Here is a 16,170-nt window from a genome sequence, read left to right as displayed (position 1 = left end):
CGACTGAGCGTCTGAGCATAGCATATTTAATTATTGCCGAGGGCTCCCAGCCTGGGCTTCGTGGCTTGATCGCCTGGCTCTGAATTAGCTTTGAATCTTGGCTGCACACTTAGAAATTACTTAACTTCTCTCTCTGAGACTTCATCTGTAGAATGTGGACTGACAGTTCTTATCTCACAGAATTGCTTTAAGAAGTAAATGAGATAACGCATGTAAGATGCTTAGCACAATGCCAGGCGTTTAGTACATGTTTCCTTAATTGTAAGCACTCAAAAAAAGTGAGCCACAGAGTCACAGAGACACAGTCCTCAGCCTCAAAGAACACTCAGTATAGTGAGTGGCTGAACTGGAGAGGAGGAACTGGTAATTAGAAATGAGAGTCCAGAGAATTGGATGAGCCTACCAAGCTGATGCTGAAGCCATCCAGCAAGACAGGAGGGCTGGAGGGCATTTGTGCCCTGAGGAGGGAGGAGTTGGGGGGAAAGTAGCCTCAGGACACCATGGGAGGATCCCAGGGAGCCAGGATGCTTTCAGAGCACAGAGAGACACTATCAGTCACGTCTTCCTAGGAGAGCTGAAGACACTCTGGGAGCAGGTCTGGAGCACAAGGAAGGGTCTGAGAAGTTAGCTGAGGAAGCTCAAGAATGGGGCTAATCAGCTAGAGCCAGAGGCCAGTGAAACATTCCAGAGGATTGGGGAGGGGAGAGGGAAGCACTGGGAAGAGGTGTAAGGTTCAAGCAGGCAGTGATGTATTAGTAACTTTGTTCAAAGGGTTTGTTGGATCAAATTATTTCTCTTATTCTTCTGGACTTAAGTACACAGAACTTCGGTGGTATCCTCAGAGGCTTCAGCCCACAAGAATCCCAAGGAGTCATCCTTTTTGCTAGGCATCCTGTGCCTAATGTTCGCAGTGGGAAGAGTGCCATAGGCCACGGGGGTAGGCTGGCCTATGGCCCGGCAGTCCCTGCTTCTGAGCCTCCCTGCACTTGACTTTTGCACCCCACCCCTGGTATCTGGGCTTCCCAGGGGGTAGCGGTTGTGAAGAATCCTCCTGCCAATACAGGAGATGTAGGAGATGTGGGTTTGATCCTTGGATCGAGAAGATCCTGGAGGAGGAAATGACCACTCACTCCAGTATTCTTGCATGGAAAATTCCATAGACAGAGAAGCTAGCAGACTATGGTCCATGGGGTCACAAAGAGTCAGACCCAGTGAGTGGGCATACACAGACCCCTGTATTTGCAGCTCACTCCAGTCTTCTTTGACTCCCAGGTGGCTTAGTAGGGGGACCAGCTGGGGCAACTTGGCCAAGGTTAACATGAACAGCTTACAGGTAAATGTGTTCTTGGAAAAGAAAACAGATGCTAAGTTGGTGAAAAACCTGCTCTCTGAGTGGAAAAGAGCTGCCTCAGTTTCCCATCAGCTCTTGGATTTAGTAAGTAGAGCCTAAATGTTTGTTAAATACTGATGGACAGCACCTCTGACTCCTGCTGCATCTGCAGTGATGGACTGGGAGGGGACGGAGGCTCTTCAGTGTGGTCCTCATTAATGACACTACCAGTTGCTATATGTGTGTGTGTGTATATATATACACACATATATATAGTATATATATATAGGAGTCACTCAGTCGTGTCCAACTCCTTGCAACCCCATGGACTATAGCCCATCATTCTCCTCTGTCCATGGGATTCTCCAGACAAGAATACTGGAGTGAAACAAACAAAAAAGAATACTGGAATGGGTCGCTGTTGCCTTCTCCAGGGATCTTCCCTACCAAGGGATCGAATCCAGGTCTCTCGAATTGCGGCCAGATTTTTACGGTCTGAGCCAACAGGGAAACCCCCAAATGAGAACCAATTAAGCGGTCAGCAGTTGGAAAAAGTAAGGAATGAGGTGGTGGGTCCAGCTCCCATAGATGCAACATCTTTTCTTCAATAATCCATCCTTTCTTCACCAGAAAAATCTTACATATTTTAGCCTATGTGGTAGTTATTCTTACTTCATTTCCCCCAAAACTGTATTCTTTGATTACAATGAGTTTTCCCACTTTCTTTTAATTTTTTAATAGCTGCTAAGTCTTTAATTGGGCTTCCCAGGTGGTTCAGTGGTAAAGAACCCACCTGCCAATGCAGGAGACATGTGTTGGATCCCTGGGTCAGGAAGATCTCCTGGAGAAAGAAAGGGCAACCCACTCCAGTGTTCTTGCCTGGGCAATCCCATGGACAGAGGAGCCTGGCTGGCTACAGTCCATGGGGTCACCAAGAGTCAGACACAATTGAGTGACTGAACAACAACAAGCAGACGTCTCTAATTACTTTTTGCATTAAAAATTGACCACAATCAATATTCCCTATTGATGAGCTACAAACATTGCGTGTGTGCTTGAGTGTATTTTCTTTTTTTCATTTGGGGTATAGCAGCTTTAAAATATTGTCTTAGTTTCTGTTGTATACATATAACTGATTCAGTTCTTGCCTTCTCCTCTCACCTCCTCTTGTTCCTTTTTCATCTCTACTTGCACCAGAGGTTGGTTTTTATTTTATAGTGACTTCTTGTTTCATCAAGGCCTTACATCTTATTGAAGACCAAAAAAGCGAGTATTTTCTAAAATATTTTCCATTACTCTAGTAAATCATTTTCAGAGTTGGACTTTTCCGTATACCTGAGTAATGCTTCTATTCTTTTTTGCTATAGAAAAAATTTCCAGGCCCCAGTGTTCCATTTTGGATGTTTGGTTTGTGTGTGTGTGTGTGTGTGTGTTTACTAATCTTTGAATGGGCTTATTTATATTCCAATATGACAATTGTAAGTAGTCATTCCTTAATTTAGGAGGTATGAATTTTTAAAAAATTGATATTTGTTTATCTTCTGGTGAGCAAAGTCTTCCAAAAATTGAATTACATATAATGATTTGTCTTCAAAGGGCCTCTGATTTATGAAAAGTCAAGACAGGTATACTACCTATAGTGAAAGGCAGAAAGCCAGGTAGGGGACATGGGTAGAATTCATAATTTCTGCTTGTGGCCTTTTTCATAGATGATACAAAGTAAAACTATGACACTGAGATTGAGAAGGGCTGAGTGTGCACAGTTCAATGTTGTTCTAAGTTGCAACTATGGGACTTCCCTGGTGGTCCAGTGGCTAAGACTCCAAGCTCCCAATGCAGGGGGCCTGGGTATGATCCCTGGTCTGGGAACTAGGTCCCCCATGCATGCACAAGGAAGATCCTGTGAGCCACAACTAAGATCCAGCACAGCAAAAACACATAAATAAGTTGCAGCTATAAGGAATTAAGAGCACTGAGGTTATTTCCAATTTATGTTACCTTTTTCTTCCTCAGTAAATATGGAAATGGATAAGGAAATGGCAACCCACTCTATTATTCTCGCCTGGGAAATCCCATGGACAGAGAAGCCTGGCAAGCTACAGCCCATAGGGTCGGGCAGAGTTAGATCCGACTAAACAACAACAAAAATATGGACAAATACTAGCAAATGCCACAGTGCCAACATTTCTATGCTATAAACCAATGAGTGTAAAGAATTTTACATGTTATTACAGTATTCGTTAAAAATGACTACATTGCATTGTAAATTACTGTTGTGCAAGGAAGCATCAAGAATGTTACCAAATATCAGTGGAAAATAAATGAGAGATTTTCTTCAGGTTGAACAGTTTCCCAAAATGTTTTATTTTCCAGTGATGAAAACACGCAACATCTACCTTTGTTTTACACCATTTTACGCTGGTATAGGTACATTGATCAATTGTCTCAATTATATTCTTTTGTGAAAAGGCAATTTAACAAAACATTATTACAGGGAACTTGCATTTTATGCCTAGGTTTTATTCTATTTACTCTTCTGTTTTTTTTTTTCAAGTGTACCAAATGCTTTAAAAATCTGTTTAAAATTCCATGTGGCTCAGTCAGTGGTAAAGAATCCACCTGCTAATGCAGTAGACACAGGAGACTTGGGTTCCATCCCTGAGTTGGGAAGATCCCTTGGAGAAGGAAATGGCAATCCTCTCCAGTATTCTTGCCTGAAAAGTCCCATGGGTTGGGGAGCCTGGCAGGCTACAGTTCATGGAGTCGCAAAGATTCAGACAGGACTGAGCGACTGAGTACACACACACGGATTTAAGATATTATTTTAATGTTGACATTAAAAACCAAGACTGTGACCAGTGATAGTCTTAAGCTTAGCTAATTAATATGTGATTTAAAAACAAATAGAAAAAAGTATGATATCCAACCCTAAGCAGGGGTGAACTGTTCACTTCACAGGTCCCTATCTGGATATCTGCTGTAACAGAGCAAAGAGCCGCTAGGTGGCTCCATTAATTTAATAAAATTAAAGTCGGGAAAAGATAATACATAGTCAAGGAACAAAATATCTTTTGTAAGCAGAACCTTTAACCAAAGCAAGAAACAATGATCTTTAATCATGGCCTCTCAGAATAATTTGGAATATAGGGTTAAGAGTTGAACTAAAAAAAAATCTGCAAGATTGCAAAGTATGTATGGGTAATCAATTTGCTAAAGAAAATTATATTCTTAAGGACATCAATTACCAAGGGAGAGATGGTTTCACATCTTTCCTAATTTATTACCATCTAGTTTGCCAGCTTTTCTTTTGAACTTTTTCTCTCTTTTTTTGTTTAAACTTTAGGGAAAAAATATTAAATTTGAGCATTTATTAAGTTACTAAAAATTGCTTTCCAATTTCTTGACTTACAGCTGCCATCCTTATTAACATCCCAAGAAAAATATCAAAACAACTTCATCTGGGCTATTTGGGAAGGAAAACAAAAGCACTGTGCTTACGTAAACTAACTCAAAATACAACTAAGGCAAACACTACTCTATTCTATACTATTTGCAAGGAGATTGAAAGAAACTGTGTGACAAGAATTCCTTCCCGGGTTCACAAAAGGCGAGAAAAAAAATGTTACATTTGAAGTGTGAGTTGCATTTTAGGTACCCAAGTTGCCTAAAGATCTCGGGATTTTATTTTTTAAGAAGTACTATAACAGAAGACGATCATTTTCCTGAAAATACATAAGGAACTGTCACGAAAATAAATGCGGGGTGCTGGGGGAGGTGGGTTCCGAATTATTAAATATTCTAAACCGTCAGTCTGCAATTGACAAATAGGAAAAAACAATTTTTTTCCCCTCTCCTCTCTCCCTTAAAAGAGAATCTCAGACCTGTCACCGCTTAAGAAAATATTTAGAACTCAATTTAACCGTAAAAGAAACAAGTTTCTTATCGTTCGGAGTCAATAAATAATGCTGGCGCGGCACTTGGAGTCTCCACAGTATTTTGCTGGTTTTGCTTGTTTTTCCAGGCAGGAGCTGCATTAGAAAACTTCATAAAAGTAGAGGGCAAATCGTCTGCCATAATTCGTTGAGACCGTTTTTTTGTAAACGAGCGCTTCCAGCAGTTTAAATTACAGTTGGCTTTAAAATGCTAATTCCGAACCCACTTATTTAAATGTCTTTGAAAACGTTTACCCTTCTGTTTTCGAAGACAACAAATCATACCCAAAGTCTGCACAAACTGGACCTAAAATGCGTATCTGTTTCCCGGATAGGAACTAACCTATCGCTATGTTTAGAGAAATTAAAAAACCGATTTCGGTCCTTCCATTCAAAGAATTCCCTAGGACAAGGGGAGGCACAAAGAATGCTCCTTAATATATACGGTGTACCTCCAAAGACTTGTAAATCCCGTCTATTATTCTCGACTAGGAGCCGACCAGTTGAAATCGGACGTGAATCCTGCAACTGATCACAAAAGATGTAGAGGCTCCAGGTCGAAATATCAAAGGTTGGGGCGTCGGGGGGTGGCAGGCAGGTGGGCTGAGCGGCCACCCAGAGTTAACTCACAGACTTTTTAGAACAGTCGGATTGTCCTGGAGATTTTCTCTTTGTTTTCATATTCGTTATTTTATTTCGTTCTTGTGCTGAGGACACAATGGTTAGGAATGGGGAACCGGTTGCTTGATTCTCGGAGGCGCCGGCCGCCCCCGGGCTTCCCCGGTTCTTCCCGGCCTCCCTCCGCGGCACCCCGGCCCGGAGAGGAGGGGTTGCAGTGGCGGGGCAGGCGCTGCGGGCGGCCCGAGGTTTCCGCGCGCTGGGCCGCGATGCGCGCCCGGGCAGGTGGGGCGTGGCGGGGGCGTGGAGAGCCGGGGCCCGCGGGCAGCCGCCCAGCCCCGCGACCGGCCCGGGAGGAGCCGCGCCTCCGACGGTTATAAGAGGCCGGCTCGTCGGCGCTCCGCGCTCGCCCATCAGTCCCCGCCCCTCCTCGCCGAGTCGCCGAGTCGCCGAGCCGCCGAGCCAGGGCCGCAGGGTTGGCCCCCAAAGGGATGCTCTTGCCCGAGCGGCGAGGTCAGCCCCGCTCGCCCCTCGCCGCCGCCGCCGCGCCGCGCCAGCCGACGGCCGCCGACATGGCTCTCTACTGCGGGGACAACTTCGGCGTGTACTCGCAGCCCGGCCTGCCATCGACCGCCGCCGCCGCCGCCGCCCCGGGCGCCCCCGCACCCGCCCGGGCGCCCTACGGACTCACCGACTACGCCGCGCCGCCAGCCGCCGCCGCCAACCCCTACCTGTGGCTCAACGGGCCGGCCGTGGGCGGTCCCCCCGCCGCCGCCGCGTACCTGGGCGCCCCGCCGCCGCCGCCGCCGCCCCCGGGGGGCGCGCCGGGACCCTTCCTGCAGCCGCCGACCGCCGCCGGCACCTTCGCCTGCGCTCAACGGCCCTTCGCGCAGCCCGCGCCTGCGGCGCCCGCCTCCCCCGCCGGACCCGCGGCGCCCGGGGAGCTGGGCTGGCTGTCCATGGCCAGCCGCGAGGACCTGATGAAGATGGTGCGGCCGCCCTACTCGTACTCGGCGCTCATCGCCATGGCCATCCAGAGCGCGCCCGAACGCAAGCTCACGCTCAGCCACATCTACCAGTTCGTGGCCGACAGTTTCCCCTTCTACCAGCGCAGCAAGGCCGGCTGGCAGAACTCCATCCGCCACAACCTGTCTCTCAACGACTGCTTCAAGAAGGTGCCCCGCGACGAGGACGACCCAGGTGAGGGCAGACAGGTGCTTCCCGGCCGGTCCCTTACCCACACCCGCCCCCCACTACGCCCACCCCGCAACTCACGCACACGCAGAGGCAGGCCAGGGTGGGATAAAGGTCAAAAGCCTGAATCCTTAAGTCGAAAATCACTCCTGAGTGGTGTTCCTTAGGCGGTTGGAAGGGAGGGTCGAGTTACCGGTAAACGGATTAGGAATAAGAACACGGGTGGGCTCTCAGATAAGGGATGGCTGTAAAGAGATTCAGATGAGCCCAGAATCCCATCACATTTCAGGAGAGTGAGGTGGGTAGAGACTGGGAGTTGGTACCCGCTGTCCGTAGATGCGTTTCGAACCTTATCTGTTTAGAAATGTAAAAACGGAAACCCCAAATGTGCTTTGTGCGGATCTAAGCCCCGGAGGTGAGGAGGGCTGGGTGATAGTGGCTTGTTAGTGGTTTCCCTCTTAGCTGAGGAATGAGGTGAAGAAAAGCTCAACAATGACAGAAACAGATTCTTACAGGAGGTTTTCGGAAGGAAATAGGGGTGTGGGGGTGAGAATCAGGTTAGGGAAAAGAGGAAACTGTTCCGTAGCCTTCTACAGCAGGAGTCCCCAACCTCTGGGATCTAATGCCTGATGATCTGAAGGGGAGTCGATGTAATAATAATAGAAATAAAGTGCACAATAAAAGTAATGCACTTAGACTACCCCCCGGCCCCGCCCCCAACCATCCCTTGCCCCCTGCATTGGTGGAAAATATTGTCTTGCAGGAGACCAGCCCCTGGTGCAGAAATGGCTAAGGATCAGTGAGGGATACAGGATTCTGTGTAAATTTTGTAAATGCTCTGAAGTAGTTGTATTGTTGTTCAGTTGCTCAGTCATGTCCCACTCTTTGCAACCCCATGGACTGCAGCACTCCAGGCCTCTCTGTCCTTCACCATCTCCCAGAGCTTGCTCAAACTTATGTCCAATGAGTAGGTGATGCCATCCAACCATCTCATCCTCTGTCGTCCCCTTCTCCTCCTGCCTTCAATCTTTCCCAGCATCAGGGTCTTTTCTAATGAGTTGGCTCTTCACATCAGTTGCCAAAGTATCAGAGCTTCAGCATCAGTCCTTCCAATGAAGAGCATTGCTTTCCAGTTGAAATGCTGCACAAACGACACATGGTTGAAAAATTGTCTAGTAGCCATGTGATAAAAAGTAAAAAGATTTTAAGAAGTAAAGAAATCTTTTTACTTTTTAAGAAGTAAAAAGAGAATTTATTTTTTAAAGTAACCCAAAATGTCTTTTCAATATGTAGCGCATATAAGAAATTATCCATGAGCTTATTCTTTTGGTACTAAGTCTTCAAAATCCTTTGTATGTGTTTTATACCATATCTCGATACGAACCACTTTTCAAGTGTCCAGCAGCCACGTGTGGCTAGTGGTTACTGGGCAAGGCACGCAGCTCTCCAAGATGCATCTGCCAGATTTGGCCTCTAAATCACCTAAGGTGATCCTGTCAATTGTCACATACACTCCCGGACTTTCTAAGAAGGTCAAGGATCTCAAGCCAGTGTCTTGTCAAAGCTTTTGGTAGCTAGGTGGCACAATATAAATATTCTGGTAGGAGAAGGTATGATTGGTTGTTTAGATGGTAGTTACGTGAATTTAAGTTTTTGTTCTGCAACTATTTGCAGAAAATGTGTTGGTGGAGGTAATGGATGTAGAAAGGTGTGTGGTAGTGGTTAAGAATGCTTGAGTCTAGAGACAAACGTGCTTATATCCTGGCTCTACCAATGCTAACTGGGCTTCCCAGGTGGTGCAGTGGTAAAAAAAATCAGCCTGCCAATGCAGTAGATAGATGTGGGTTCGATCCCTGGGTCAGGAAGATCCCCTGGAGAAGGAAAAGACACTCCAGTATTCTTGCCTGGGAAATCCCATGCCCAGAGGAGCCTGGTGGGCTACAGTCCACGGGATCACAAAGAGTCAGACAGGACTGAGCAACTAAGCACGCACACACCGTTGCTAACTGGGAAAATGACAGGTTGCTAACTAATCTGCACCTCAATTTCCCCATCTGAAGAATGGAGGCGATGATATCACCCATCTCCAAAGAGCCATGAGGAGTAACTAGAGTTATCGATGTGAAGAACTCACTACAAGATAAGTGCTTTACGGTATTTGCAAATGCCAAAGATTCTTCTTACCAGAAGTGATGAGAGCCATTGGGAGAAAAAATCCTCAAAGATGACAGATCTTTTTTACTTCCACTGTGCTAGATAATGAGGGTTTTTCTCTAAGCAGAGGACAAGCATTGCTTGCATTAAATGGGGCCCTGGTCTCTGAGATGCATTATGCACTGCTTGCATTAAATGGGGCCTGGTGGAGGAAAAGCTGGGAAGACAAGCAAAGGTGCCTTTTGCCTAAGGTGAGGAATGGGTGTGGAGCTTCCTTGTACTTCCAAATAGATGCCATCCAAGGTGTGTTTCAAACAGCCAATTGCCCAGTAATAACTTGTCGTCTCTGTTGGACAAGGCAGAGGGTTGGGTATTGGAGGTTGCATTTTTCCAGTGGAGTATTTTTTCAGGGCAATTAATATACCCTTTCAGCAAATGATAATGATAATAGATACCTTTTTCTTTTCACTGCTCACTGTGTATGGCTTCTTTGCGGAGATCTATCATTTACCCCTCACGGCCAACCTGTGAGGTGAGTACTGTTCTTATCCCTATTTTTATAGATAAACAGAGGCTCAAGTTCAGGTAGTGCCATCTGCCCCAAAAGGATGAATTTAAACAACAGAGTGGATTGAGCATCTCTGTCAAGTTTCATGAGAGCCTGCCTCCCTCATCTCAGACCCAAAGCTGAGCATGTGGAGCTTCCCTGGTGGCTCAGCGGTAAAGAGTCCGCCAGCCAATGCCAGAAGTGCGGGTTTGATCCCTGGGTCAGGAAGATCCCCTGGAGAAGGAAATGGCAACCCACTCCAGTATTCCTGCCTGGAGAATCCCATGGACAGAGGAGTCTGGCAGGGCTACAGTCCATGCAGTTGCCAAAGAATTGGACATGACTTAGTGACTAAATGATAACATGGGCATGTACGCCTCCTCTAACCCATCTTTCTCATCTTTGCAGGGAAAGGTAATTACTGGACCCTGGATCCGAACTGTGAGAAGATGTTTGACAATGGGAACTTCCGTCGGAAGCGAAAGCGCCGCTCAGAAGCCAACAGCACCCCCTCGGTGGCCGTGGCGACCTCGAAATCAGAAGAAGGGCTCTCCCCGGGACTGGGGTCTGGAGTGGGTGGGAAGTCAGATGGAGACAGCGCCCCTGCGTCGTTGAGACCCTCCCAGTCCCCAGAGCCTCCTGAGGACACCAAGAGTACTGCCTCCTCACCGGGAGTGTCCATGCTCTCCTCCACCCCTTGCCTGAACAGCTTCTTCAGCAGCCTCAGCACCCTAAGCGTCGGTGGCACTGGGAGCACACAGCGGGCACTCCCTGGCGGCCGCCCACTAGGGATCCAGGGGCCCCAGGGGCCCTCAGGCGGCGTGTTTCCCCCCAGCTCCGTCCCGGAGCCCTCGTCAGACCCCTTACAGCTGAGTCACACCTCCAGTAGCAGCAGCAGCAGCAGCAGCAGCAGCAGCCAGAGATCTTCCTACTATGGCCCCTTCCCCGCCAACACCAGCGGGGCCCCGAGCAGCCCCTTTGGCAGCCCTTTCTACAACTTCAGCATGGTCAACAGCCTCATCTACCCTCGGGAGGGCTCCGAGGTATAGAGCCCCAATTCCCAGACTCAACTTGAGATCTCATGAAAATACAGATCTCCAGGCCGTAGGTCTGGGGCAGGAACTGAGATTGCATTTTCTCCAGAGCTCCCGGCAAGGTTCACTGACCACACTCAGAACAGCATGTGGATGCAAACTTTTCCTTTACCCGGCAAGCTTTCTCTGGATAAAGGGCCTCCCTGGAGAGAAATCCAGTCCAGTCTGTCCTGGGATGGTATCCGTGAGCCCTGTGAGGGCAGGGACCATATCTGTTTGTTCATCACTGTCTATTAGGGTCACAGAATCCAGTGGGCACAGACTTCAGCTGCAAAAACAAGTGAATGAAGTTACTGGGTCAGAAAAAGTAACAGTTGGCACTGGAAGCAGCAGGGAATGGTCGGGACCGACCCGCTGCAGGCTGCTGTGGGCAGCTGGTCTTCTCTGCCTGGCAGCAATCTGTTTTTTCTAGAAAAGTCAGAGCCCTGCATTTTTCCAGGAAACCTCCATTTGTCTTCTTTGTGGCTAATGGAAAGTTTTTCAGATACTGTGCCAGAAAGCACAGCAAATCCTTGAGCTCTCTACCCAGCTCACAGATCACCTCTATTTATGCTTAGTGTCAAGGATGTGTCAGACATTAATAGCGATAGAAATGCCCAGACACACCCTGTGTGCCAGGCATTGTTCTAGACACTTACCATGTATTAGCTCATTTAATCCTCACAACAACCTTGGAACAAAGGTATTTGTTACTCCCCCTCGTTTTCTGTATGGTGGGAGTAAATTGCCAAGATGTCAGGCCCACACAGTAAGTCATGAAGCCTGGATCTAGTTTTTTGATTTTTTTGTCTGTTTTTGTGTGTGTGCGTTTAGTTTTCTGTTTTGTTTTGTTTTGTTTTGGCTGCACTGTGTGCCTGTGGGACCTCAGTTCCCCGATCAGGAATTGAACCCAGGCCACAGCAGAGAAAACACCAAATCCTAATCATTAGACCACCAGGGAACTCTCACCAGGATCCAGTTTTATAGCAGTCTGGCTCCAGAGTCTGTGCTTGTAATCTTTGTGTTCTAGTCCTTGAAAAACAAAGGCATTAACATGCATAGGCAGACTAAGTGGTGTCTAAGGAGTAGGAATGAGCTAGGTTTCATCTGACCAAAGATTCTGGCTGAAATCAGTATCACTTGGGACGTTCTGAGCAGGAAGGATGGACACCAGCTCTTCCTTACTTTTGCTGCCATATTTCTGAGGTCTCTGGTGACCATCCTAGTTAACTGGTATCCTGTCTTTTTTAGCTTATGTCCTGGGTTTTTCATCTTTGAAACAAAGCTTTAGTATTTTATTAAAAATAGTTTTTAAATGGAATTTTTATTTTTAAAAGAAAACATTTGTGGTCAAAAAATTTTTTAATGTAATATATTTTAACACTCCCTTTTACTTCTCAGGAGGTGTCATCATTTGAATAGTTTTTATGGTCACCGTCTTGGTGCCCAACAGAATGTCTGTATGTGGTAAGACACTCAGCCACAGTTTGAACTTATCCAAAAAGTGTTAATGCAGGTAGTGTGATTTTACTGGAGTAGTGATGCATTAAGATGAAGTTAATGTCCTATGAATTACCCTTGTACCATGTTGTTTGGTCTTTGGTGGGAACATTGCTGGTTTTTAATTTTTTTAGGAAAAGGAACACAAATTGATTGTAAAAAATTGTTAACTTTTTCCTGTATATTGAGATTCACAGCATTGTTGTTAAATTGGAAGTTTGAAATAATACATATAGAAAATTATTTTTTTTTAAAATAGTCTATTGAGGTATAAATAATGTCAACATTACTTTTTAAATATTATACAGGAAGACAACCAAAGAAACTACCTACCCTCATGCTGTGTGTACAAAAAACCCACTTTCTATGGATATTTTTGTATGAGAAAAATTGTATGAACTTTTATAAATATTGTTTCTAACACAATTCTATATTTGTAAATTAACTTATAATGTGAACTGGGACATTTTTTTTTTTTTTCCCAAGAAAGCACACTGCATGCTGGAAATCACATAAAATAAACTTTAAGTGGGATGACTTCTGGCTCCTTTTTAGGCATCTTGTTTTCCTGTCTTTAACTTCTTTCTATAAAGGAATAGAACTGTAAGCAGCATGGCACAGAAACTGCTACCAGATTTTTGTGTTGAGAGAGCAAGCAATTAACACCAAAAGCATTTTGCATTGGGATATAGCCGATTAACAATGTTGGGATAGTTTCAGGGGAACAGCGAAGAGACTCAATTATACATATATTCTCCCCCGATCCCAATTTCTTTATTGGACTTGTTCTACCTGCCCACATCCTAAGGGATTGGAATGAATCAGTTCTGGAGGATCTCTAAACATGAGCGTCTTGTTTGTATTTTAACAGAGTAATGTTTCTGTCTAGCTCAGCTGGTGAAGAATCCTGGAATGCAGGAGACTCCTGGTTTGATTCCTAGGTCAGGAAGATCCCCTGGAGAAGGGAATGGCAACCCACTACAGTATTCTTGGGCTTCCCTGATGGCTCAGCTGGTAAAGAATCTGCCTGGAATGCGGGAGACCTGGGTTAGGAAGATTCCCCTGGAGGAGGGCATGACAACCCACTCCAGAATTCTTGCCTGGAGAATCCCATGGAGGACAGAGGAGCCTGACGGGTTACAGTCCATGGGGTCGCAAAGAGTCAGGCACGACTCAGCAACTAATACACAAGATCACTCCAGATGGCCACACTCCTCAGGGGGAACTCTGGCTTTCAGTGCTGGTCCTCATGGAGGGTACAGGCCATCGTCTCTAAGGAAGTCACTAGGAAACTTGAATTTGGCCCCAACTAGAAAAAACCTGAAAGATAAGGTTTCTAGCCTAGGGTTTCTCAACATGAGCAGTGTGGATATTTGGAGCTGGATCATCCATTGTGGAAGCTGCCCTGTGCATCACAGAACATTTAGTAGCAGGCTGGAAGCACTTCCCCTCTTCCTTCCCCCGATACATGCACCGCCCCAACCCCCCCAGGCCTGAGACATTGACAAATGTCGCAGTGTGGGGATGGGGGGCACAAAATTAGATCTGATTGACAGCCACTGATCTAGACCAGTACCCTCTTAATTTGCCAACAAGAAGATGGAGGCCCCTCACTCCCCCACACAGAGTTCTTAATAGTGGAGCTCAGAATGAATAAGATCTCTGGTACAAGACACTTTCTGTCCTGCGAAATGGCTTTTCTCTCTTTTTTAAAAAAAATTTTTATTTTGTGTTGATTGGGATATAGCCGATTAACAATATTTGATAGTTTCCGGTGAATAGCGAAGGGACTCAGCCATATATAAACATGTATCCACTTACCTCTATATTTAAAATGAATAACCAACAAGGACCTACTCACTGTATAGCACATGGAACTCTGCTCAATGCTCCGTGGCAGTCTGGATGGGAGGGGAGTTTGGGGGGAGAATGACTTTTAAATAAGTTGAGAGCAGGATCGACCCAATCATCGAGGCATTTCTCAGAACTGAGGCTTATCTGTTTGCCTGTCATGTCGGAGGTAGATGCAAGAATGTGATGAACCTATATTTGGAAGCATCTAGATGTGGGTGTTTGATAGCCATGAAATGCCAGAAAGATAGCATTTATGAGAACAAAGGCAAAGAGAATAATCCACTTCTGATCTCCCAAACAACCACAATGGGCAGCAGGGTGGCTCAGTCCTCACAGGAACCAAAGAAGATGTGCTTGGGGGCCAGTTGTGGCTCCCGCTGGGCCTGGGATTAAAGGGAAACAGTCAGAGCTGCCTCTGCCTGTGATGTTTCCAGGTCAAAGTCTGCACCAGCACTCCAGTTGGCACCGATTTCCTGCATCTGTAACATGTTCTCCCTAGAAAACAGGTCAGAAATTCTGGACCTGAGCTAGATTGTGATTTCCGTTGTTTGAGACAGTACAGAGGAAAAGATGTCCGTCTCTCCCTACCCCCACCCCACCCCATGTAGTTAAAGCACCCTTCTTTTTCCAGTGTTCTCCCAGACCAGAGCCTGGTGTCAAGTTGCAGCCCAAGCTGAGGACCTCTGGGCACATGGCTAACTTAAAGCAGCTACCTTTCACCTCTCTGGGCTTCCCTGGTGGCTCAGATGGTAAAGAATCTACCTGCAATGCAGGAGACCTGGGTTTGATCCCTGGGTCGGAAAGATCCCCTGGAGAAGGGGATGGCTACCCACTAAAGTATTCTTGCCTGGAGATTTCCATGGACAGAGGAGCCTGGCGGGCTACAGTCCATGGGGAGCAAAGAGTCAGATACGCCTCAGACACCAGTGAGTGACTAACACTTTCTGCCTTCTAGGACCTAGTGTATCTTTAAGAACAAGAAAGGGGCAAAGGAGAGTTTGAAAAACTAATAAGTAGGTTTCAGGTTTCCTTCTTGATACTTTTAGATCCTTCATCTCATTCTTGAGCTTACTGGGAAAAGACAGCCAGGGAGCCCAGGGGCTTCGAAAACTGTGCGCCTTAGCCCCCAACTCCTCCCCCAGCTCCTCCTTGCACTCAGGGCAAAAAGGCTGGGCCAAACTTTGGCCCCCTGAGGAAGAAAGACCGCCACTGATCTTCAGAGGAAGGTCCTCTACGGTGACTCTCTGCCTTCCTCAGACTTTCTCGAACTTGGAAAGAGCCTAACGCTTTAGTATCTGTTGTTTTCCCCCCTTTGTCTTCCTGGGCCGCTCCAGTAGCTAAAACCTTGAGGTTTTTAATGAAAAAGAAACCAGTGCTTGTTTCCTGAGGCAGGGATTTGCTGGTTCTGGGGTAGAGACCCGGGCGCCTGTGGCCTTGCCTTTTGTCATGGAAAGCAGTCAGCTGGGTTCGTGGCTGGGTGGCTGGCACCACAGAAGGAAGAAGGAATTTCCTATCTGGTCTGAAAACAAAACAAAACAAAAGGTCAAAAAAGACCTGATACCTATGGAATTCCTCCCAGTCTTTTAGTTCACGACGTCTGGGGATCAACGCCAAACCCCTGGGAGGCGTTTAGGGCAGTCCTTTATCATTTAAAAAAAAAGTAAGCATTACAATAATAATAAATCAGTTACTGGGTGCCAGGCACTGTCCTAAAATACATGTATATATACTGTGCTAAGTCGCTTCCACCGTGTCCGACTCTTTACCTGTGGACTGTAGCCTGCGAGGCTCCTCTGTCTATGGGATTCTCCAGGCAAGAATACTGGAGTGTGTTGCCAAGTTCTCCTCCAGGGGATCTCCCAACCCAGGAATCTCACTTGTCTCTTTCCTCTGCTGCATTGGAAGGTGGGTTTTTTTTTGTTTGTTTGTTTGTTTTTACCACTAGCGCCACCTGGGAAGCCTATATAT

The 16,170-nt window shown here is 46.5% G+C and overlaps 1 protein-coding gene across 1 annotated transcript; it reads left to right on the top strand.

Annotated features, from left to right (window-relative positions):
• Positions 1–6,452: 6,452 nt before the first annotated feature.
• Positions 6,453–10,824, top strand: FOXI3 (forkhead box I3). The gene is made up of 2 exons (XM_065927291.1): positions 6,453–7,080; positions 10,184–10,824. Exons 1-2 carry the CDS (start codon positions 6,453–6,455, stop codon positions 10,822–10,824), a joined length of 1,269 nt encoding a protein of 422 aa, XP_065783363.1.
• Positions 10,825–16,170: the final 5,346 nt, after the last annotated feature.

The sequence above is a fragment of the Muntiacus reevesi genome, chromosome 3 (assembly GCF_963930625.1).
Source record: "Muntiacus reevesi chromosome 3, mMunRee1.1, whole genome shotgun sequence".
Taxonomy (NCBI): Eukaryota; Metazoa; Chordata; class Mammalia; order Artiodactyla; family Cervidae; genus Muntiacus; species Muntiacus reevesi.
Note: the sequence above shows the minus strand (reverse complement) of the source record. Positions and strands in the feature narration are given on the sequence as shown.